This window comes from Ictidomys tridecemlineatus, chromosome 8 (assembly GCF_052094955.1).
Source record: "Ictidomys tridecemlineatus isolate mIctTri1 chromosome 8, mIctTri1.hap1, whole genome shotgun sequence".
Lineage (NCBI taxonomy): Eukaryota > Metazoa > Chordata > Mammalia > Rodentia > Sciuridae > Ictidomys > Ictidomys tridecemlineatus.
The window spans coordinates 35,287,300-35,311,666 of record NC_135484.1 but is presented as its reverse complement, the minus strand read 5'-3'; the positions used below and the strand labels follow the sequence as shown (position 1 = coordinate 35,311,666).

Here is a 24,367-nt window from a genome sequence, read left to right as displayed (position 1 = left end):
CAAAAATAATCATTTTTACTAGAAAGTTTGGCATGAATTTTTTTCTAGCTGCCTTTAATAAGAAAATCTGAAATTAAAATTAATCAGTAGGAAATGGGAAAAACTGAATTTTATTGAACAACGAGCCTGTGATTTTTTTTTTTAAAACAGTGCTTCCTTGAATCATTCTGCTTTGTTTTGGAAAGCTATTTGAATTTTAAAAAAGCAACTAGCATGAAACCCAACAGTAAAAATGTAATGTGAGAGATCACTTGTTAGATGAATAGCATCTTTCAGTAGTTAATTTGACTGTTAATTTTTTTAAAAATGAGAACTCACAAAAGAATGGATTTTTTTTTCCTGGTAAGAAGTTTTCAAAAGCAAAAATTAAAATTTGTATTTTTCTTCCATCTTCAGTAAATTAAAATACTCATTTAAGCTTTAAAGCATGTGTTAAGATATAATTTGCTAATTGTCAATTTATGGAGGAAAAAGTCTTTTGCAAAATATAATTTCTATAATGAAAAAGGAAATTCCCCTTAGGTATATCATGTGAAAATTCAGATGGTGTAATTAATAGTTAAGAGAAACAATATTGACCCAGTTGTCATATGACTTGCTGAACAAATATTAATGTATAGCATGTCTTGAAATATTTTTGCAACTCTTAAGTCTGACCTCACAAAGGTGGCCTTGAATTCATCAGGACCATGATAACTCCATGATATTTATTGCTCTAAATTCGTCACACTAGCAGTATCAGGAAACCATTCAAAGAATACCAGCTGAATTAACAGATATTTTTGAATATTTTATCATTGATAAAATGCTTCTTTATATTTAAGTTTGATTAAAAATAATTGATGCTCTCATTAACATAAAAAGTTTTATCATTCTCTATTAATGAATGAATGGCATAATTATATAAAACTTGTGACTTCATCAATCGATTTAAAGACAAGAATCACATGATTATCTTAATATATGCAGTAAAAACATTTCACAAAATACAGTACTCATGATGTTCAAAACATTAGAAAAACTGGAGATAGTAGTAACACACCTCAACATTGTAAAAGGTATATACATTAAACTCAATGCAAATGTCATTCTAAATGGAGAAAAATTGAAAGCATTCTCTCAAAAAACTGGAACAAGACAGGGATGCCCTCTTTCATCACATCTATTCAACAGTCCTTGAAATCCTAGCCAGAGCAATTAGGAGAAAAAAATTAAAGAGATATGAATAGAAAAAGAAGAGCTCAAACTATCCTTATTTGGTGACAACATGATTTTATATTTATAGAAGACCCAAAAACATCCACCAGAAAACTTAAGAGAACTCATAAATGAATTCAGCAAAGTAGCAGTATATAAAATTAACACCTATAAATCAATTGCATTCCTATACATCAGTGATGAATCCACTAAAAGAGAAATAATGAAAACTATCTCATTCACAATAGTCTCAAAAAATAAAATATTTAGGAATCAACCTAACAAAAGAAGTGAAAGATCTCTACAGTAAAAACTTCAGAACACTAAATTTAAAAAAAATGAAAAAAAAAAACCCACAAACTACGGAACACTAATGAAATAAATTGAAGAAGATCTTAGAAGATGGAAAGACCTCCCATGTTCTTGGACAAGCAGAATAAATATTTTCAAAATGGCCATATTATCACATACAGATTCAATGCAATTCCTATTAAAATTCAATGACATTCTTCATAGAAATAAAAACAGCAATCGTGATATTAAAAATAAGAGGCCCAAAAGAGACAAAGCAATTCTCAGCAAAAGAAGTGAAGCAGAAGGCATCACAATGCTGGACTTAAACTACAGAGCTATAGTAACAAAAACAGCATGGTATTGGCACCAAAATAGACATGAATGGTACAGAATAGACGACATAAAGACAAATCCATATAATTATAGTTATCTCCTACTAGACAAAGGCACCATAAACATACATTGGAGAAAAGATAGACTCTTGAACAACTGTTGCTGAGAAAGCTGAAAATCCATATGTAGCAAAATGAAATTAAACCCCTGTCTCTCACCCTGTACAAACATCAACTCAAGAGGATTAATGACCTAGGCATTAAAACCGGAGACCCTGTGTGCCTACTAGAAGGAAATATAGGCCCAATTCTCTATTATGTTGGCTTAGAAACTGAATTCTTCAATGAAATTCCTAAAACACAAGAAGTAAAATCAAGAATCAATAAGTGGGATGATATCAAACTAAAAAGCATCTTCACAGCAAAGAAAACTATCAAGAAGGTGAAGAGATAGCCTAGAGAATAGGAGAAAATATTTGCCACCTGCACCTCAGATAGAGCATTAATCTCCAGGAAACACAAAGAACTTAATAACAACAAAACCCAAATAACCCAATCAAAAAAATGGCAAAGGAAATGAACAGAAACTTCACAGCAAAAGAAATACAATTGTTCAACAAATATATAAAAAAATGTTCAACGTCACTAGCAATTAGGGAAATGCAAATTTTAAAACTGCATTGTTATTTCATCTCACTCCTGTCAGAATGGCAATTATCAAGAATACAAGTAACAACTGATGGCAAGAATGTGGGGAAAAAGATACACTCACACTTTGCTGGTGGGACTGCAAATTGGTGCAACGGCTATGGAAAGCAGTATGTAGATTCCTTAGGAAACTTGGAACGGAACCACCATTTGACCCAGTTATCCCACGGCTCAGCAAATACATAAAGGATCTAACATCAGCACACTATAATGATGTTGCTACATCAATGTTTATAGTAGCTCAATTCACAATATCTAAGCTATGGAACCAACCTATGTGTCCTTCAACAGATGAATGGAAAAAGAAAATGTGGTATATATACACAATGGAATATTACTCATCCAGAAAGAAAAAAATGAAATTATGGCATTTGTGGGTAAATGGATGGAACTGGGGATGATCAGGCTAGATGAAATAAGAAAATCCTAAAAAATCAAAGGCTGAATGTTTTCTCTGATATGCAGATGCTAACTCACAATAAGAGGGCAGGGAGGAAGAATAAAAATCCATTGGATTTGACAAAGGGGAATGACAGGAAGGGAGGGAGGATAGGAAAAGGAAAAACAGTAGAATGAATCGGACATAAATTTCTTATGTTCATTTATGAATACATGACCAGCGTAACTCCACATCCTGTCCAACCACAAGAATAGAATGTTATATTTTATGTATATATAGTATGTCAAAGTACACTCTATTGTCATGTATATCTAAAAAGTACAACAACAAAAAAAACCACTTGTTAATTGGGTAGGTATAAGTATTTGTAAATTCAAAGTTAATGTAGGTGCTATGGCATTCTCACTATGCTAGGTCATTCTAAAAGAGAGTAGGTTTACTAGAAGTGTAGGAAATTACTTTTTTTAAAATGGGAATTATATGGGAGTGGGGTATGTTAAAAAATTATAGTTAGGACAATCTTGTTTCTAATCTAAAAGCCAGAATAGTTTCTGTTAATGAATCATTAAATAAAAACTCTCTGGGCATGGTGGCACATGATCATAATCTTAGTACGGCTCAGGAGGCCTAGGCAGGAGGATTACGAAATCAAAGCTAGCCTAGGTAATTTAGCAAGGCCCTAAGCAACTTAGTGAGACCTTGTCCCAAAATAAAAAATAAAAAGGGTTTGGGATATGGCTCAGTATTTAAGTGACCCTGGGTAGTTCAATCCCCAGTACGAAAACAATAACAACAACGACAACGACAGCAACAACAAAATAAACACATGATTTGACTTTGAGAGTCCCAGGAAAACACTATTTTGATGTTTTAAGTTTTTCCTGAAGTCAATAGAGAAGTTTGAAAAAAAAATGATAGAAAAGAAAAAGGCACTTTGGTTTGTGGTTAGAATTCACACATCCTTCATGGGGCAGGTGTTCTTTCCTTAACTGACACAAATGCTGAATCACTAAAACCAACCCTTCTACCCTAGAGAAAAACTTTTAGTTCCAATTTTGCTTTTTAAAATTAGAAAGCTGAATGGTTAGTAGGCAAGTAGAAAACTGCCCTAACAAAACTTTTAATAGATTATTTTTCTTTAAAATAACAACAACAAAAAAAATACTATTGTCAAATTATGGTGTTCCATTTTCATGGAAAAAAAAGTATTATTTCATAAGAAAAGTTATAAATTTGATTTAAGTACATTTCATGGCATAGTTTTTTTTAAAAAAAAAAAATCTGGTTTTAAAAGCTGTGACCATTCCAAATATTGATTAGGAGTAAAACAAATTAGATGTTCCAATTAAAAATAAAATTTTTAAATTCAAGAGGTTGAATACTGCATCAGAGATTGAGATTTCTACAAACAATTTTCTGTTTTTTATACACTAATTTCAAGTACTTTATCTTTCATTTCAACACTTACTCACTAGTCATTTAGAATTGCCTAACAAAATCTACCAGTATATAATATACAAAAATATAACTACTACTCTTAAGGCATCCTGATTTTATTTCCTTTAGTAAATGCTGTTCTGTGATAAGTAATTGACCAGTAATTTGTGCCTATTAAAATGAATACTAGCCAAAACTTCCATTTAATATCATTTGAAAATGATTCAGATAACAAAAATGTAATTTTATTTAAACTCTTGCTCATTATTTCTTCATATTTATGAAATTAAGAAAGCATATGATCTTTATTTATGTAAGATGAGGAATCACTGGTTACTTTTATGCATAGTCAAGATTGGTATGTAACAACACATAGAGAAAATTTTGAATGTGTATATTCTATTATTAATGTAAATAATGTATCCCTTCATACAAAAATGACTGCATTTTGGCAAACCTCCACTTAAATAAACGTAAAAAAAAATGTTTTGGCAGTTATTTTCCTCTACAGCTTTTAAAAAGAATACAACTGAAATTCTTTTATCTAAGCTTCTTTGTGATGCACCTGTTTTAGAACTTTTTCCTAAATAACAAGTTCTGCTTAAGCAAAATTTTATAGAGAAATGTGTTCACTCAGGCACACATATAAAAATGCACTGAAATTTTAAACTTCAAGTTTTGATTCTTATTTTAAAAAAACACAATGTCTAATTACACTAACCCTGTGACTTCTTGCTCACCTACAGTGTTCTGCCAGTTGCATTTTGATAGCTAGAGTTTACAGACAGGAGCTGAAGTGTGAGTCTTAGATTAAAAACAAACAAAAAACATAATAACAATAATAAATAAAATAAAATAAAAACAAAAAGAAAACAGAATAATGATTCCAAAGTTTTTAAAAGAAAAAAAATCAAACACCATTTCTGGCAAGATTGTGCCTATAAGAATGTAGCCTAATGCATAATTTTTGTACATTGCCAAATTAGTATAATTCCAATAAATTTAAAGTTTCCAAAATTAGTTTGGACACTCATTTAAGTGCTTAACCATACACCATGCACACAGAGCAAATTTATATTTATCTAATAAATAATTATCCATTTTAAATTTCAAAAGTTGTCAGTTTTTAATGTCTGAGACTGTCTGTCCTGGCTCTCAAGAGTAATTTCATACCTTGGAAGCATAATATATATAAGCACATAGAGAAATTCAATGTTAGACATTTAACATTTAAATCATTACAAATATAAATTTACGTAAAAAATACTACTGCTCTATTTTTCTTAAGCAGAAATTATTTTTTAAATGTAATACACAATATATCATTAGACTCTAAATAATTTTATTTTACATTTGAGTCTATGTAATCCAATATCCATATTGTAAATTCATATCAAAAAGTGAAGAAAAGTTTTTGTTTTGACTAAATGCCTACATCCTATGAAATGTGAATAAGTATAATTAGAATATTAATTCTATAGTTTTTAAATTTGTTCTGATTTTACTATCATGTCCCTGACTGATTAAATTAAGCTAGTAAAAGATTAATTTTATTAACCATATAAGAATTTTGTGGCTATTAATACAGACATAATTTTGTCACATGAACTCTCATACAAACATTAAATCCATAGATTCATCTTTATATAATGTGTAATTCATTAAATATCATTGGTCAATATACTCATTCAATCAGAGTCAATTCTTCAATGTCATATCATTAAATTCTCATTAGTAATAAGTTACTTAAATACAAGACAAACATGTAGTCACTACTGTTATTTCTTATGTATTTTTACCTAGGCAATCAAATTGCCATTAGTGAATTGTTACAAAATATCTTAGAGACATTGCTGATTCTATAATGAGAGCATTCATTATAGGATTTCTCAAACTCTTCATAAGGGCAGAACAAGAATAAACTTTAAGTTTAACCCAGGAGCAGAAACAGGCGTTAACAAATATATGAACACAAATACATGTGTTAAGAAACATATAATAAGTATAATTATTATGTTGTACTACTTCTATTCACATATTTCATAGACAAAATATATTTATTACATATGTAGTATATATATATATATGCTTATACATCCAACTTATATATATAATAGTAAGTAATTATATATATATATACCTATATATGTGTGTGTGTGTATATATATATATATATATACATATATATATATCCCCAATAGTAAGCCTTCAATTTTTCAGCTATCAATCTTTACTAATGTACCATAAACCACCTGCTAAAACCACACCCTTATTTCTCTCACGTTCTCAATCTGGTACTATATGTCATTTCTTTCCCAACAACCACTCTACTCTGATGTTTCTCCTTCAATACAGAGGCAGATTTTTTGGTTTTATAGATTTCTCCTGTATCTGCACCACGCATGTTGGTGTTCTTTGGAACCCACATGTTTTTTTTTCTTGCGTGATACATGGACCATAGGACAATCCCTGAAATAATAAGGCGTACATATCTGTAATGTCAGCCCTGACCACTCCACCATTCCTTGTACTTGAGATGCATGATTTTGGCTGTCTCAAGTCTATTTGTATGAGGATGTTTTATAGGGTACTCCAATTCATTGGAATATAACTGAATTATTCACTTTATGTTTTTATCGTTTACCATGCTACAAATCTGGAAATTTTAACTCGCCCATTGTTCACTGCATCCCATAAGTTGTCAAGCTTAGAAGATACAACTCAAAAAGACCAGGGCTTGTGTTGCTCTTACCTCCTTACTTTTTATCTCTTTTTTATATCCACATGCTAACTCTGTTAGAATTGACATCTGATCCACTAATTCAGGATGTTTTTGCTTTAGAAGTCTCAGAAATTCTTTGTTTTTTCTTTTCTTTTTTTCTTTTTTCTTTTGTTTTTGTTTCTTTGTTTCTTTGTTTCTTTTTTTTGTAACTTTCAAAATACCTATAATTGCTATCTTTTAGTTTTGTGATCAGGAAAACACCCGTGGCAGCTAGCTCTGCCATAACAAAATACCATTGGCTAGGTATTTAAACAATAAGAATTAATTTTCCCTTAGTTTTAACTGATTCCGTTTTTATGGTAAGGACATTCTTCCTGGCTTGCACCCTGCTACCTTGTGGCATGGCCTCATATAGCCTTTCCCCATGTGGGTGGAAAGAGAGAAAACACTCTTGTGTCTCCTCTTATATGGACACTAATCCCATCAGATCAGAGTTCCACCCTTATGACCTCATTTAACTTAATTGCTTCCTTAGAGTTTCCTATCTTTAAATACAGTCACACTGGGAATTAGGACTTGAACATATTGATTGGAGGAAGGCAAATATTCAGTCCATAAAATAATTTATTTTATAATGCTTATTGATTACAGTAGAAATTCAATATTCTTGTTTTAATTTGAGAGCCATTTAAAATATGACCACAAATTGCCTGATTATCCGCTATTCCTGAGCAGCAATTGGACCACATTTTGAATTTTAAAACTTGTATAACCTTCTAAATACTTTTCTCTCATTCTGAAAGTTTCTAATTTACTTAGTTATTTTTTATTTAGGCTACAAACACCAGCAAAATTATCACCTCTTCTTAAGCTTCTTCTGTCTTTCATGGGTGGTAAGTTACAGCTCCCTAGTGCTCTCAAAACTGTTTATGTCAGAGCATTATACACATTGTATTGTAAATATTGATTTAAAAAACTATATTCATCTCCTTTTACTATCCCAAGGAGTCCTTCAGGGGAGGGATCATACTTAGTTCATTTTGTAGAAGGAAAGATGTATGAAATAAAATTTTAAAAGATGAAGGGATACGGGGCTAGGGTTGTGGCTCAGTGGCTGAGTGCTTGCCTAGCATGTGTGAGGCACTGGGTTCAATCCTCAGGACCACATAAAAATAAATAAATAAATAAAGGTCTATCAACAAATTTAAAAGGTTTATATTTTTTAATGAAGGGATACACACACACACACACACACACACACACATATATATATATATATATATATATAATTTTAGAGAATGATTTCCATGAGTTTAACATATTTTTGCAGAACCAAGAAATATATAACATTTAACATATTTAAAACATGATACTTAAAAATTTTTGCTTCCAAGAGTGAAAAAACATCTTTTTGACATTTAAAAATTGCTACAAGAAACACTTTTGAGCATCTTATTTATGAACTCAAGACAAAATTATGCTTTGACTTCTGTGAATGTATGTATGATTTTTCATCAGCATTTTTCTTGATAAAAAGTGAAAATAAATGGTGTATGCTTTGTAAACTCATAATGAAGAAAAATGCCTTCAGAGTTTTTAGCTCTTTTTACTATTTAGATTGGTATCTCCAGGTTCCCCATAATACATTACAGCATCCAAAAGGACTATATAAGATTCTCTACTGTTTCATCTCTGATAATATTTCTGATCATTTTTTCTCTCCTAGCAGCCTTACTGGCTTCTCATTTCCCCCTCAAATGTGCCAATACATTCCTGTCATAAAACTTTGTTAAGTAATGATAAACATAACCTTGAGTATAAGAGCTTTTGTGAGTTATGTGAGTCCTCGAAAATAATCAAACCCATAGTGGTCCTTGACACACACCCATCATAAAAAACAGAAGGGAAATCTCTGACGTTGGGTTAGTCAACACAATACAAAAGAATAGGCCCTCAAGGGTAAAAATACATAAATTGGACTTTATAAGTATTTAAAAGCTTTTACTTCAAAATAAGTTTAAGAAAATGAAAAAAAAAGAAAATATTTACAAATCGAATAATCCAGAATATATAAAGAATTTTTATAATTCAGCAACAAGTAACAATACAGTCAAAATGTTGAGGGGACATTTTATGAAAGAAGGCAAATAAATTGCTAATGAGCATAGGAAAAAGTATTCAACATCATTTGTCATTAGGGAAATGTGAATTAAAATGACAATAAGATAATACTGGCTGTAATATAAAGACAACACTTGAGTGAGGAGTGAGGATGGAGTAAAATTGGGATCCTCAGATGTTATTGGTGGAAATTTTGAATGGTACATTATTTAATGTCTCCAAACATAAAACAAACTGAGCATCCTTAAACTGGCATTGGGTATAAAAAATGTGATATATCCATACAATAAAACATCATGTAGCAATAAAAAGGAACAAAATACATGCTACAATGTGGATGAGCTACACGAAAATTTGCTACATGAAAAAAGCAAGACGAAAAAGACTTTATTTTTTGTGTGATTAATTTTATACGAACCAATTCTGAAAGGCAAATTTATAGACAGAAATTAGATGAGTGGTTTTCTGAGGCTAGGAAAGCAAGTGGAGATTGATGGCAAACTACTTCAAGGCAGTTCTTTGAGGTGGTAGAAATGGTCTTAAATTGATGATGACTGTACAACTCTATCAATTTAGTTGAAACTATTAGATTGTATTCTTATGAAGAGTGACTTTGGTAGTATGTAAATTATACCTCAGTAAAACTGTATGAAAATTTAATATGGGGATACAGAAAAAAATGAATAATTAATTGCTTGTCTGTAAGAAGGAGATAGGTGTTTTGGTAAATAGGAAAATAAAGAACAGAATATGGAAGGTAGAGAAAGGATAGTGGTAAAATTATGGGAGTTATAAATCTCATAGAAAAATGAGTTAGCCACGTCAATAACTGAATAAAGGAGCTTTCCAGCCCAAGGAAACAGTGTGAGCAAAGCTTGGGACAAGAAAAGACTCCTAAGTTTTTAGGAACAGTGAAGAACCAGAGCATCAGGAAGAAGAAAGAATAGTAGACAACAAACTCAGGGAGACAATACAGGGCTTTATTACTCACGGAAAGATTTTTATTCTTAGGGAAGAAAGTAAAGTCATTGGAGGATGCTTAATAGAACATAATGCTAAAAACCTATGAATTTTTTTTACTAATTTTTAAAAATCAATACCAAAATGGTTACTAAAGCAAATAAGGGTGAGTGATAATGTTAGCAATATGAAGCATAGTCAAAGAAGCAATAGATCATTTCCTGAATACTAAGTGGTGAACTCACTTTCCTTTGAGCAGGTGTTAGCATCATTATTCAAGTAAAATTCAGGGAAACCTGATATTACAAGATTCCAATATGCCTGATGTCTAATTTTTTTGCATTGATAAAAAGTTCAGTTTCAACCATAACAAATTGCATCAAAACATCAGTAAGAAACCTTAGGTTATGTTAAGATAAAAAAGAACATCAAAATATCAGAGATTTAAACAATAAGGTATACTTCTTATTCCATTTCATATCCAGTACAAGTGGGTGATGACAGAATCTGCTAATTATAGTCACTTAGCAAGCCAGGATGGTGAAATTGTCATTTCAATGGAGTCTTTGAGGATGGAATATGTTAAAATATGTGCTGGTCTGTAAGGCCTATGCTCCAAAATGACACTCACTTCTTTTGCTGTTATTATATTCCAGGACTTGACATATGACCATAAAGGTCTGGGAAATGCAATCCTATCACGTACTCAAAGTAGGAGAAAATAAATTGATGAATACCGTGTTTTGATTTCTCAAATTTGTTCCTTAGTTATAAACCATTCTTGCAAAAAACTAAAGATGACATGATAGCACAGGTCAATTTATCTATACATACGTCATAATTATGCAGAACTTGAATCTAAGAGGGACTTATGGTGGTAATCTGTCATCTCCTAGCAAGAATATAAAACCAGCCTGCACATTTCATTAAGCATAAGATTTGACATAAGCAAAATATTAAAACTTTATATTAATTCCTACAAGAAAAAATAAGAAAATTAAACTATCCCAGTATTTAATGTAAATGTTTACTAATATTTCATTTTAAGTTTACTAGTATTTGATGTTAAAAAGTTGTCAGTTATCTTTACATCAGAGTCATATGATATGTGTAGTATACATTAGACTGAGACACACTGTGAATCCCAAAACGTAAGTGTCAAAAGAATGTTCCTCATGCATTCATCTTTTTTCAATATACTTTCATATAACAGAGTTAATGTTTGTCAAGTTAAGACTTGTTACACTCTAATTTTAATGATACTAGCCTTCATGAAATAGACAAGCACTTCACAGAATACCTACAAAGTCTCTCCAGAATTAAAGATTGCAGAGCCTATCAAGAAAGAAAATGGCATAGAAGCACTTCTACTAGTACAGGCTTGGCATCAGCTGCATACAAATGCTATCTAATTAAATGGCTAAAGTCATGGGGCTGGGGATGTGGCTCAAGCGGTAGCGCGCTCGCCTGGCATGCGTGCGGCCCTGGTTCGATCCTCAGCACCACATACCAACAAAGATGTTGTGTCCGCCGAGAACTAAAAAATGGATATTAAAAATTCTCTCTCTCTCTCTCTCTCTCTCTCTCTCTCTCTCTCTCTCTCTCTCTCTCCCCTCTCTCACTCTCTAAAAAAAAAAAGAAAAAAAGAAATGGCTAAAGTCAGATTTATGGAGGTTATTTCACATATAAATTGATAGGCACAAATATTAATGATATGCATACTCTATGTGTAGGTTACATATGGTGTACATTGGAAGCTTATGAAGTATCTTTCATAGCTCCCATTCAAAGTAAGTACTGAAATTATTAAATTAGAACTATTTGAATCACTGTATTATAAGGTGTTTAATCAACATTTTCAGTAATAAAAATATTTAATAGTTACATTAATTTGATGCATATATTAATTGTTAATGTTAAAATAAAGTTAGCAGGTTTTATGAGAGAGAAACAGGTTTGCATTAAGAATAAAAATTAGAATTTAGAATCATTTAAAATATTACTGCTGTTTTCATCTTTAGTACTGAGGATTAAACGGAGGGTCCCTCTACAACTGAGGTACATCCTCAGCACTTTTAGTTTTTATATGGAGACAGGGTCTTGCTAAGGTGCTTAAGCTGGGCTTGAAATTGTGATCTTCTTGCCCTAGCCTCCAGGTCGCTGGAAATTACAGAAATATGCCAGTACACCAGGGTCATGTATTCTTTAGCATGAAAGCAAATATTGATAGAGAAATAAAATACATATATGAAAGATATATTGATGAAATCTTTGATCAAATAAACTCCTGATCTATTAAGTCATAGATGGAGCCTTCTGATCATGACACAGTTCCTCTATGGCCAAAACCGAATTTTCAATTGTCTACTTGAAATGTCCACCTAGATAAACAATATTTACATTTAATGTGTCTAAAGTAGAACTTTTGCTATTCTCACCAAACCTAACTTCCCTTGCTCTCCACCACTTTGTCAAATGCACAAGTATTTGCTCAGTGGCTTAAGGCAAAAATCTTCTCATTTCCTCACACCCATATCAAATCCATTAGCACGTCTTAACATTGTTACCTCTAAAGCACATCCTGACTGTTCATTTCTCTTATACCTAAAGAAAGACACTATCATATCTCTTCTGGATTATTGCATAGCCTTCTAATGTGCCTACTTAGTCCACATTTGCCCCACATCATCTGTTCTCCCCAAGGCACTTAATGATCCTCCAAAAAAGACACTGTCAATCTCTTGCCTCAAGCAGATCATTGGCATTCACTTTCTGTAAACCAAAATCCTTGAAATGCTCTCACCCTTCACACCTTCTCTCCTTTGACTCTCCTTCCTGCTTCCTATATGCTTGAGGTTCAGGGTTATATTTTCTCTTCTTCAAATAGTCTAAGCTCCTTTGGGTCTCTGGATGTTTACTTGATCTATTCACTCTGGAACCCTCATTTTCCAGATTTTTTCTTGGCTGTTTCTTCTCCATATTTAGACTGTCTACTGAAAAATCTGCTCTTCACAGTGGCCTTCCCTTACCAGCTTATCTTACAGGCCCCACCCATTTCCTCAGCCCTATTGTGTGCCATGTTATATGTCACTACATCTTTGAGACCTATAAGATTTGGGTGGGCTTGCCCATTTATGTCTCCAGCCTTCCAATCCGTGTCTTTTCTTATAGAATGTTCTGCTTCAGTCCCTTTGGTCTCCTCCCTGTGTCTCCACCACATGAAACAAGCTTTTAAAATATTTGTACTTGCTCAGTCCTCAGCAAGAATGCTCTTCTTCCAGATGTTTGCAAGCCTCATTTCTAGAGTTTATTCAGACACCTGTTAAAATTTCATTTCATCAACAATATCATAATCCCGAAGAGAGATGATGGTGCCTTGATTTAGGTTTAAGAGAAATTAACTGTTCATAGGGGTAAAAATATCAGCACTTATTAATATATATGAGAACACAGGAAAACTAAGGAATGAATCCCGGTTACTGGATCCAAAGATCTCCCCTCTACTTCATTTTATTCTTTTTTTAAATTTTTTTTAATTTATTTTTTATTAGTTGCTCAAGACAATACAATGATCTTGACATTTCATACATTTGATTATTCTTAACCAGTAACTTGCATATATTAAAATCTATCATTTATTTTTTATTTGTCCTTTCTACTGGGTTATCAGCTCCAAAAGGGGAGAGGCTTTGTGTTTTTCCAAATTATAATCTAGCCCTTGGAATAATGCCATTTAATGTATCATGCTTATTTATGTAAGCTATTCCATGCTTAAGCTTGCTTAATGTCCATTAAAAAACATGCTTCTATGAGCATTCTTATAATAATCCTTACTTTTTCTTTTGAAATTATATTTTAAACTTAATTCCTAGACGTCAGATGTTTAAGCATATTTTAAAATTGATGCAATTGCCCAATGGCTACCTGGAAAGTCTGTAAATATATACACCCACCATCTATGCCTCACCTCCTTTGTAGCCATCTGTGCTTATGTTTGGCTTTATGAATCTTTTTTCTTACCTTTGACTTTTAAAAGGTAAATAATGATTTAATTCATACACATTTTTTGTTAGATTTGAAGATATCTTATATTTTTATTGCAAAAAAACTGCTTTTTACATTTTTTTCATTCTTAAATTTTAGACACACTTTTGTTAATGTTACATAGTAATTATAAAAAGTGAAGATATTTACATTCTGTCTGCTGTATATGCTCTAATTATTTTCCTAGTTTGTTGTTTATCTTTTTCCACACTTGCATATTTTGGAGAATTTGGCAATAAGAAAATTATTTATTTTATGAATTTAATTTCTAGTCATTTTTTAAGTTCATAGCTCAATAGTTTTAAATCGGTTCTAGGTTAATGTTTGAATATTTATTATTTTTCTCTCTATTCAATTTATGTTCATATATGAAGCAACAGAAGAATTTGAATCAGCTCTATTTTACTTTTGAGAAATGGTGATAAGTTTTTCTTCTCAAATACCAACATCTAGGTAATAATAATAATAGTAATGATTTACTGGAAGATAAATGTGGGCCAATCATTTTTCTAAAGACTTTATATACAATAGCTCAATTAATCTCTACATTAACCTCCATAGTTACAATAAAGGCTACTTAATGACAACAAAGGCTAAATGTTGTAAGTTGGCTATAGAATCATTTCTCATTTGTAATTTTCTCAGGAGGCAGAGTTCTGAGCTTACAACCTAAGTTCTATGAATGACATCAGTAGGAAAAACTTACCTTCCTAAAATAATGAGTGCTTGGATAACATGTTAATAACAGTTTACTTTGTTAACATTGTCACTGTGGTTATCTGTTGGAGTTTTCAATATAGTATCTCACAGCCTCACATTACTTGACGTCAGTTGTTTTCAATTTCCCTCAAACCTCAAAGTAGGACATGTTTTACAATTTAAAAGAAACCTCAATCAATTACAAAGAAATACTATAGTACATTGTATTATTCACCAATAAAATACAATGAAATTATCATCATCATCCTTATCATCATTGTTATTATTACTTCTAATCACAATGCACCAATAAAAAACAAATTAAAAGGAAAAAATAAAAAACAAAAAGATCTCTATGGAGACATTTTCTTAACTGTCATAAGTGTTCTGGATTTTTTGCTTTGTTTTTTTAAATGGAAAAACGAAACAAAACAAAACAAAACTATGACCCTAGATGGAAAAAAGTACTCTTAAAAAACCTGAAATTTATAATTTAAAAGAATTCTAAGTTAGAAATCCCTGCTTAAAATGATTTCATAGGAAATTCCACTAAATATTTAAATAAAAATAACCCCAAACTTTTATAATATCTTTGAAGGAATAGAAAAAGACTCTACCCAATTAATTTCACATATTCAACATAACTTGATTTAATATTAGAGCCTGAGTAGGACATTATAACTAGTAAAAAAAAAATTATGCCAATTTCATTCCCTAAAAGAGATACAAAAATTCCTTTAAAAAAAAAATAGCAAACCATAGGGCTGGATAGAGCATTCACCTAGCATGTGCAAGTTCCTGGGATCAGGCCCCATTACAGAAAGTAAAAATCATCATATAATCATGAAATTATATGACTAATATAAAAGACACAGAGAATATTTGGTAAATATATTCATGATTTTTATTTTGGAAAGTCTTTTCAAAAACAGAAACTTCTTTAATGTAAAATGAGCATACTTGGTACTAAATTGCTGATGCTATCTGTGGTTGTGACTGAGACAGGGAAGTTCTTTATCCCTAATCCTATTTGCTATTATATTGAAAGCAGTAACCAGTGTTTCAGTTCAAGGGGAAAAAGCACAATCATTGGAAAGAGAAAGAAAACCCATCCATATTCATAGAAAACATGAATGTGCTTTTTTAAAAAAATCAAAGATAATAATCTAAAGATATGCTCTTAAAATTCAACCAATGCAACAAAGAGAAATGCAAATGTAGAAAGATATCACTTACAATGCCACAAAAAAATCAAGAAACTAAAAATAAATCTGAAAAAAATTGCAAGTTCTCCATAAATATATCATGGAATATTATTGACAGTACGAAAGGAGACTTACATTACTAGGGAGCTACACTCAGTTCATGGATCAGAAGACTTAATTTAAAATGATGTTAATTTTCTTCAAATCAATGCACTGCTAATCAGAATTCTGGGAGGACTTTTGTGGAAGTTGATAAGTCAATGCTAAAATGTATATGAAAATTCAAAGATCCAGACTTGAAAGAGAATAATAAGTTGTAGAGCTTATTCTACAGTAGTAGTTCTCAAATTTGGCTGTATTATCAGGGACATTTTTAGAAACCTGATGGTGACACCTTACCTCTTTCATAGTTAAATTCTTAGATCTTAAGGAGAAACCCAGTCATCAACATTTTAAAACATCTCAGGTGTTTCAAATATGCAATAAAATTTGAGAACAAGAGCAATGTATTATTTTATATAAAAAACTAAATTTTATATTGTTGCAAATCTACATAAATTTAGACAGGATGAAATTGGTATGAAGATAGCAATTAAATGAATGGAACAGCATAGAAGTTCTCGAAAGAGACTCAGGCATGTACATAGAAAGTACAAACATAGTAATGCATCAGAAGAAACAGTTTTTCAATGTCACTGTACTAATTGGCTGTATAAAAGAAAAAAATAAATCTTGGCTTTATATATAAAACTCAATTTCTTACCTGAAATTTTATTATCTGAAAGTAAGGATAAATATAATTTCTTGAAGATAACAAAATATTTTAATAAACTTAGGATAAAGAAAACGTATTTCCTTGACAACACATGAAAAGGAATACAGTTATAAATTGACCACAGTAACTCTAAAATTAAAAACATACATCCATTAAAAGATACTGTTAAGAAAATGAAATATTAAGCTACACAATGAGAGGGGATATTTGCCACACAGACAATTGACAAAGACTCAGTTTTATATATATTTCATAAAATGAGCAATAAATATTTATAAAATCTAATAGAAATGAGCAATAGATATGAATGTTATAAAGAGAAGGTTCAAGTTAACCAAAAAAGCACATGAAAAAGTGTTAATCTCATTAATCATAAGGGAGATATGAGCTACCACTGTATTCTTAGGAGAAGGACTAAAATTTAGTAGACCAGTAATACCAAGTGTTGTCATCATATGGTTTAATTGCAAATCTCATAGACTGTCATCAGGAATGCAAATTGGAACTGCTTAGACTTTTTAAATACCTACCAAGTCTGAATATATACATACCACATGACATAGCAAACTATCTTATTGTTATACCCAACTGAATGCATACACATGTGAACATGAACTTAACAAGAATGCTCATGACAACATTACTGGTAACAACTTCAAACTGGAAACAACTCAAATACCCATTAGCAATAGAATAATAAATATATTGTGATTTATATATCCAAAACATATAATATGCACTGAAAATGAATAAACTATATAAAACAATGTAGGTTAGTTTTTAAAACATAACGTTAAACATGTATGCCAACTAGAAAAGAACACATACCATAATTCTCCCTTCTTATAATGTTCATAAATGGACAAACGACATCATAGTGGTTAATTTGGGGAAAGACAACTGAAAAGGGGAAGGCATAATAATTGTAGTTTTCTATTTCTAGACTACGATAATGGTTATATGAATGTGCTTATTTTGTGAAAATTCATCTTGATTGAATTACAACATAGTAGTAAAATAATAAAGTATGAAGAAGGTCTAAATATCTTTCATTTGTAAAACAACATAAAAATGTCATTTCTTCCCAAGTTAATATATTAAATAAGTACACTCAATAAAAATCCCAGTTGGATTTCTAATGGAATCAATTGATTTAAAAAGTGTATTCAAAAAGTATACCTAAATGAACTTAGAAAAATGGAATGAAAACAAGGACGGACGTGGTCTGAATAAACACTGACTACATATTAACACATTTCAGAACCATTATTACAAAAATAGTGTGATCATTGATTCAATTAAGAAAAAGGTAAACTAAAGGAATAGAAAACATGTCAGAAACAGATGGATTCATATGTGAGCATATAGTATGATGTAAAGGTGGCAATGAAAATCAATGGGGAAAAGATGGCCAGCTCAAGACATTATTGTATAGAGAAAACTGAAATTGTATCTCTCTACACCTCCTGGCAAAATGTTCTCAAAGTGGACTAAAAATCAAATATAAAATATAAAACTGTAAAGTTCGTATAAAATATTAAAGAACAAATCTTTCCTGGACATGAAGAACATCTTAAAGCCTTAAAAACATAAACTATGAGATAATTTGGGGCTGGCTTAGAAACTGAAGTCCAAGTATGGCACACTTGAAAAAAAGATTGTCTGATTCCAAATAATCAATGTACCAATGAATTAAACAAAACTATAAAATACACTGTTCCAATGAATTATTTTACAAGGGTGTGGAGTATGTGCGTGCGTGCGTGTGTTTGTGTGTGTGTGTGTGTGTGTGTGTCTGTGTACATACAAGTTGGAGCTGGCATGTGCCAATCTCTATTTCATAACACCTAGCAGATACTCCTTGACTATAATGAGTTTACCTCCTGAAAAATCCATTGTAATTTGAAAATATAAGTTTAAAATGTGTTTAATATTCCTCACCTACTGAGCTTTATAGCTTAGCCTAGCCTACCTTAAACATGCTCATAACATTTACATTAGCCTAAAGAGTTGTGCAAAATCATCTAACAGAAAGCCTATTTGTAATAAAGCACTTAATATTTCTTGCAATTGATTGAATACTATACTGAAAATGAAAAACAAAATGATCTGTGAGTATGCTTTTTATATCAACATAAAGTTGAAAAATTGTTTTCTATCCATCATGAGTCAGAGACTGTCTATGAATGGAAAAGACTTACCTACCAACAGTTTTTTAAATAATTTTCCCAGTATTTTGACTGGAATCTGATTCTACTGTTGCTTCAGTTCTATCATCTTTTTTTCAAAGTCTCTCTCTCTCTCTCTCTCTCCTTTCATGTATTTTATTTAATTTTTTTTAGTTGTAAATGAACACAATACCTTTCTTTAAATTTATTTTTATGTGGTGCTAAGGATTGAACCCAGTGCCTCAGACATGCTAGTCAAATGCTCCACAACTGAGCTACAACCCCAGCTCAGCTACAACCCCATCCCTCCTTTCATTTAATTTTGGGGTGCTAGGGATGGGACCTAGGGCCTCTTGCATACCAGACATGTGCTGTATCACTAAACTATAACCTCAGCCCCAATTCTACCCTTCTGTGAAGAAAATTACATATTTTCCTGGAAAAGTGGTTCTTATATCTTGCATATGTTCAAACTAAACATTAAAAGATTCCAGGTTATATATGAGAATTTTTAATTATCCTCTTATCTGAATTAATATACTTTAATCAGTTATACCAAAATTTGATAATTTTAATTGAACTAAGACTTTTCAATATAATTTTTTTTAAAAAAATTGTGATGAATAAGCATCATTTTCTTGTTTTATTTTTATTGACCTCAAATTCACAATTCTTCTGCCTCAGTTTCTAAGTAGCTGGGAAAATAGGTATACACCACTGCACCCAGCAATGAACATCAATTTTTATACCTTCAAATAAAAATTGCCATTATTTAAGAAATTAGGAGTCAGGCCGTTAGTGAAAGAATAAGGGAAGCATTGATGAAACACAGACTTAGAAATCCTAAGTGCTTGGGGAACATTTCTTTGAAAACAGTGTGTTTTTGATATTTGTTTTTTTTTTCCATTGGTATTTTGTTTTATATTCTAGGAACAAATATCAATAACTTTAATTTTTTTTCTCTCTTGATTACAAGCAGTTTCGAAGAATAAGCAGAAATAATTCACCATTCATGGAACTATTGAAAGCCTACAAAAATCCCAAGAAGCTTCACCTAATTCCTTATCCCCATTCACCCCAATGACTTACCTAGGCTCTTCATTGTTTAATGCTTTGGGGTCTTGACCATTTATCAGTTAATTATTTTCTATGATCACCTTTCCTTTACGGAACACATATATTCTTTACAAAAATTTCCCCCACCAATCCCCAAGTATATACACTTTAGAAGCACTTTTTGGCTAGTAAAGGAACTAGAGAATGCTTACCTTCAAAATAGATGCCTGACTGGATTTCAAGGACCCTGGGGAGGGTCCTCAGGTCAAGAGAGTGAACAAATTCTTCCAATGATAATGCCATTGCTCTGGCTTGGGTTGTGTGTAGACCTGGTTCTTACAAAAACTTGTGGCTTCTGCGTGTTACTTGTCTACAGCTCAGGTCCTTGTTCATAATTCCTCCCTTAGGCAGGCAGGATGTCACACTGGAACCAACGAGGGTGAAGCATCTCTGTGGGGAGGTACTCCACTGTAGTTGCTGTCCTTGCTCATAATTTGTCCGGGGTCAGGCAGGCAGAATGCCACACTGGAGCCAAATCCGGTGGAACAGCTCTGTGTGGGGAGGATAATAAGGGTATGAGGAAGCAGGAGACAAATGTTTTACAGCTCTTTTTGTTCTCCTTGTGGCTTCATTTCCTTCTGCCACAGTAGAACAGGATGGGGGGTGGGGTGATACGAGAATTGGCAAGTAGCTCAGTCTGTCTTTTGATGGCCCAGGTGTGCATCTACAGTCATGCCAAGACTTTGGGGTCAGAGTTGTTGGTGGCTTGTCCGCTAGAAGAGATCAGAATATATCAGTAGAACTCAAGTCTAATCTTAAAAATGACACTGCAATAATTCATTATTTCTCCAGTTCATTTCAAAGTTTGGCTTCATGCCGTATTTGCATACTCTTAGTGCTTTTATATCAAGTTTGGTTACAAAAGTGCTTTGTGTCAGCTCATTTTAGAAATCCGATACTCTGGAGAGAGTATTGAAACCACTCTTTATTCTTCCACATTAAAAATTTTGCTGAATCTTAAAGGAGGGTGGGGGAGAGATACAATATGCAAAGTGATACAGTAATTGATAGAGTAAAACAAAATGAATTTTCTAATCTCCACACTGTAGTGGAAAGTATTTAGATCAGGTGTTAGTAAACCTGGGTTTCCTAGCCTAGCTTTGCTTTTGATTTATAGGCAGATATCAGGTTGTCTTCTCTGGTCCTTACTTGTCTCATTTTCTAAATGTAAAGAAAAAAAAAAGTAGAAGAAATAAAATAAATTATATAATTTCTTCTGAGGCCTAAATTCTACAATTCAAATGTTGTGGTCCAAATTTGGAGTTCAAAATGCTCACAGCCAAAGCGAACATGGGCAACTTCATGAAAACCAGTCTTTTAGAAATTCCGCTCCTCTCTATTCTCTGTATTTAACTCAAACAGCATTTTAAAGTCAGAGTATACAATTCAAAGTGATATTTTTGTAAAAAAAAATCTTAAGTGTAAATAAAAGAAGACTGGTTGATAGAGACATATTTTAAAGATACCAGGAAGCTGCACCTTCTCCTTATAAATTGGAGTTCAGACTCCCTACTGGCAACCTGTTTTGGCTTTAGGCTGCTGGGTTCATAGCCAAGATGGTGCAGATTCTGGTGATTCCCACTCTCTCATGTGCTTCATGAAAAGACCTAGGAAGAAAAATACTGCCTGATTTTGTTATAGAACTCACTAGACAATTTCTGGTTTTCATAATTATATTTGACACTTAAAATAATTTGCCCAGTTTTACTTCTTTCTTTGCAAAACTGGAAGTTATAGTGGGTTACCTCAACTGGTTTTTCATCAATAGCTTCAACTTCCTCCCTTGAAATGTTTTTACCCCAAAATCTTCAAACTTGATCAGTCTGTCATCTGCCTTTTTTCTCCTCAACCAACCACATTGGTTACCGCCTAACAGTTTGCTTGACATGGTTCAATATTGGGAAAGGGCTGCTCTGGACCATTTTGTAAAATTTGTACATTCATTATAATGGGTGCCATAAGGAAATTTTATTTATGTCTCATCCAAACTGGACTTAATTTAAAAAAATTCCCCAATCAACTTTCTATCATTCTAGCTTAAGCTGATAAGATTTCATAATACCAACAGTCTTTTGCAATTACCTATTATACCCCTGGTTCTGTTCTTTTGACCGGTGACCCTCCTTCCCTGTCAGAATCTGCTTCTGTTGTATTCCCAATCTTTAGTTAATGACACTACATTCCCTCAGTGTCCCAGGCCAGAAGTTTTAGAGTCCTGTGAGATACCACCTTTTCTCCAGCCTCCAAATCCTTGGAGCCCCAGGAATGACACTAGTCAATGCCACTTCCTCCATCCTTGCCCCCAAGTCTCATTTCTACCACTTTAGTCCAGATTGAAATTGCTTCTGTCACTATAGGCAAAGTCATCCTGATATGAACAACCACAATTAAATTGACAATGTTGAGCATTTTCTTGAACTACCAGGTAGTAAAATGAATTATTTAAGTTTAATGATTAAACTTAATCATTAAGTATTTCAATAATCATTAATGATTAAATGAGAGTACAGAAAACACTCTATATAATAATTTAAGTTTAATCGTTAATGATTAAAGAGAGTACAGAAAACAGACTCTATATAATAATTTACTTATATACTGTGGAAATATTGGAATTCCAAAGCAGTAAAGAAGAAAGAAAGTTTTATTTGACAAATGATTGTTAAACAATATTTTTTTAAATTTCATAACATGCCATGAAAAGAAATTAAATTTAGATATATTTCAAGTTAAGTTTAAATGAAAATAGACAAAGGGGAAAATTAGAAAAGTGCCCAAAAGAGGGTAAAACAAAAACAATCTTAAAGCATCAATTAAAGTTTAAAAGGAAAATATTAATAGATTTGACAACAAATCTATGAAATACTTCTGTACATCAAAAAATAATTTTAACAAAATGGAGGGAAAGCACACTTCAAATGAAGGATGAATGTCTTGTATGTATGAAGCCTACTTATAATCAAAACTTAAAAGATATTCAAGGGCTTCTGCTTCTGGCTATAAGTTTGTATCCAACCAACTCCCTTACCAAAGGCACCAGAAAATCTGGATGATTTTTTTAAAAAGCAGGAGAGCTGTCAGGGCAGTTGGGACACTAGAGGTCAAAATTCTGGTTAGAGGCGAACACAATGAGAAATACCCAGTATTCTGCACTTCTTCCTCAAGGCATTTGTGGATTGGTAACTGGCACCAAGAGGCTGAGAAGTAAAGCAAAACACTGGTAGTTAAGAAGGAGAGAAGGTGTATCAAATTTTCAGCAGTTTTCAGTAGCTAGAGAGAACAAATATTGGAATTTGGAACTAGCAAAGCATCTAGGAAAACTAAGAGAAATGTTTTGTTCAGCCCCATGTTTTGCCTTCAGGATTTTTGCCTGCTCAAAAACAGCACAGTGTTGATTGTATGAGGCACAAATTAGAAAGCGATTGGTAAGAAGCTGAGGAAGCCAGCAGCGCTTTCAGCAGCCCATACAGAGCTGTGAAGACAGGACCTGCCAAGGAGGAGGGGGAGCCCCTGCAAATGCCAGCCTCTCAGTGGGGGCCTATGAAGGCTGACAGACAAAAGCAAAAGTAAATGCTCTTATGGAGGAAAAGCAGCCAGAATTTTGATAATTCTTTTTTATAACACATTTAGAATTCAGTTTTTTTTTTTTAAAGTAAGGATGCCAGAAAAAACGATAAAGAAGGAAAAATGAGAGGTCAGGATATAGAAAAAAACCATGGGGTAAGTTAGCTATTAGAATTATTAGGCAATTTAAAATCAACTTTCTGCATCTGATGGAATGTACTTATAATTCCAGCTACTTATTAGGCTGAGGCAGGAGGATTGCTTGAGGTGAGGACTTTAAGATCATTTGGGAAACTTATCTCCTGTCTCAAAAATAAATAAATAAAATAAGATAAAAAGCCTTGATGAACACATGAACACATTCAAAACTAGAAAACTGCCATCTATAAATATGTATCCCGTGAAAATTATAGAGTTAAGAAATGCACTAAGTAAAATTAAGAATCCAAATAACAGGTCAGACAGTAGAGAACTGTTAATAGGAAAGCAGAAAATATTTATCTTCTATAGACAGATTTGTTTTAAAGTAGAATATCAGAAAAGAACGTGAGGGACATTTCAGGTATAATAACTAGTTCTTATAATAGACACTGAGTTCTAACATGAGAAAGAATAGGGAGAGAAA

At 32.1% G+C, this 24,367-nt stretch overlaps 1 protein-coding gene across 1 annotated transcript in view; it reads right to left on the bottom strand.

Moving 5' to 3' along the window:
* Window positions 1–20,612, bottom strand: part of Themis (thymocyte selection associated) — a 189,393-nt gene extending 168,781 nt beyond the window's left edge. Inside the window, exon 1 of the mRNA XM_078019210.1 lies at window positions 20,331–20,612. Within this exon, the coding sequence (XP_077875336.1) occupies window positions 20,331–20,421 (91 nt within the window). The 5' untranslated portion in view covers window positions 20,422–20,612. The remainder of the gene's footprint in view (window positions 1–20,330) is intronic.
* Between the last annotated feature and the right edge of the window lie 3,755 nt (window positions 20,613–24,367).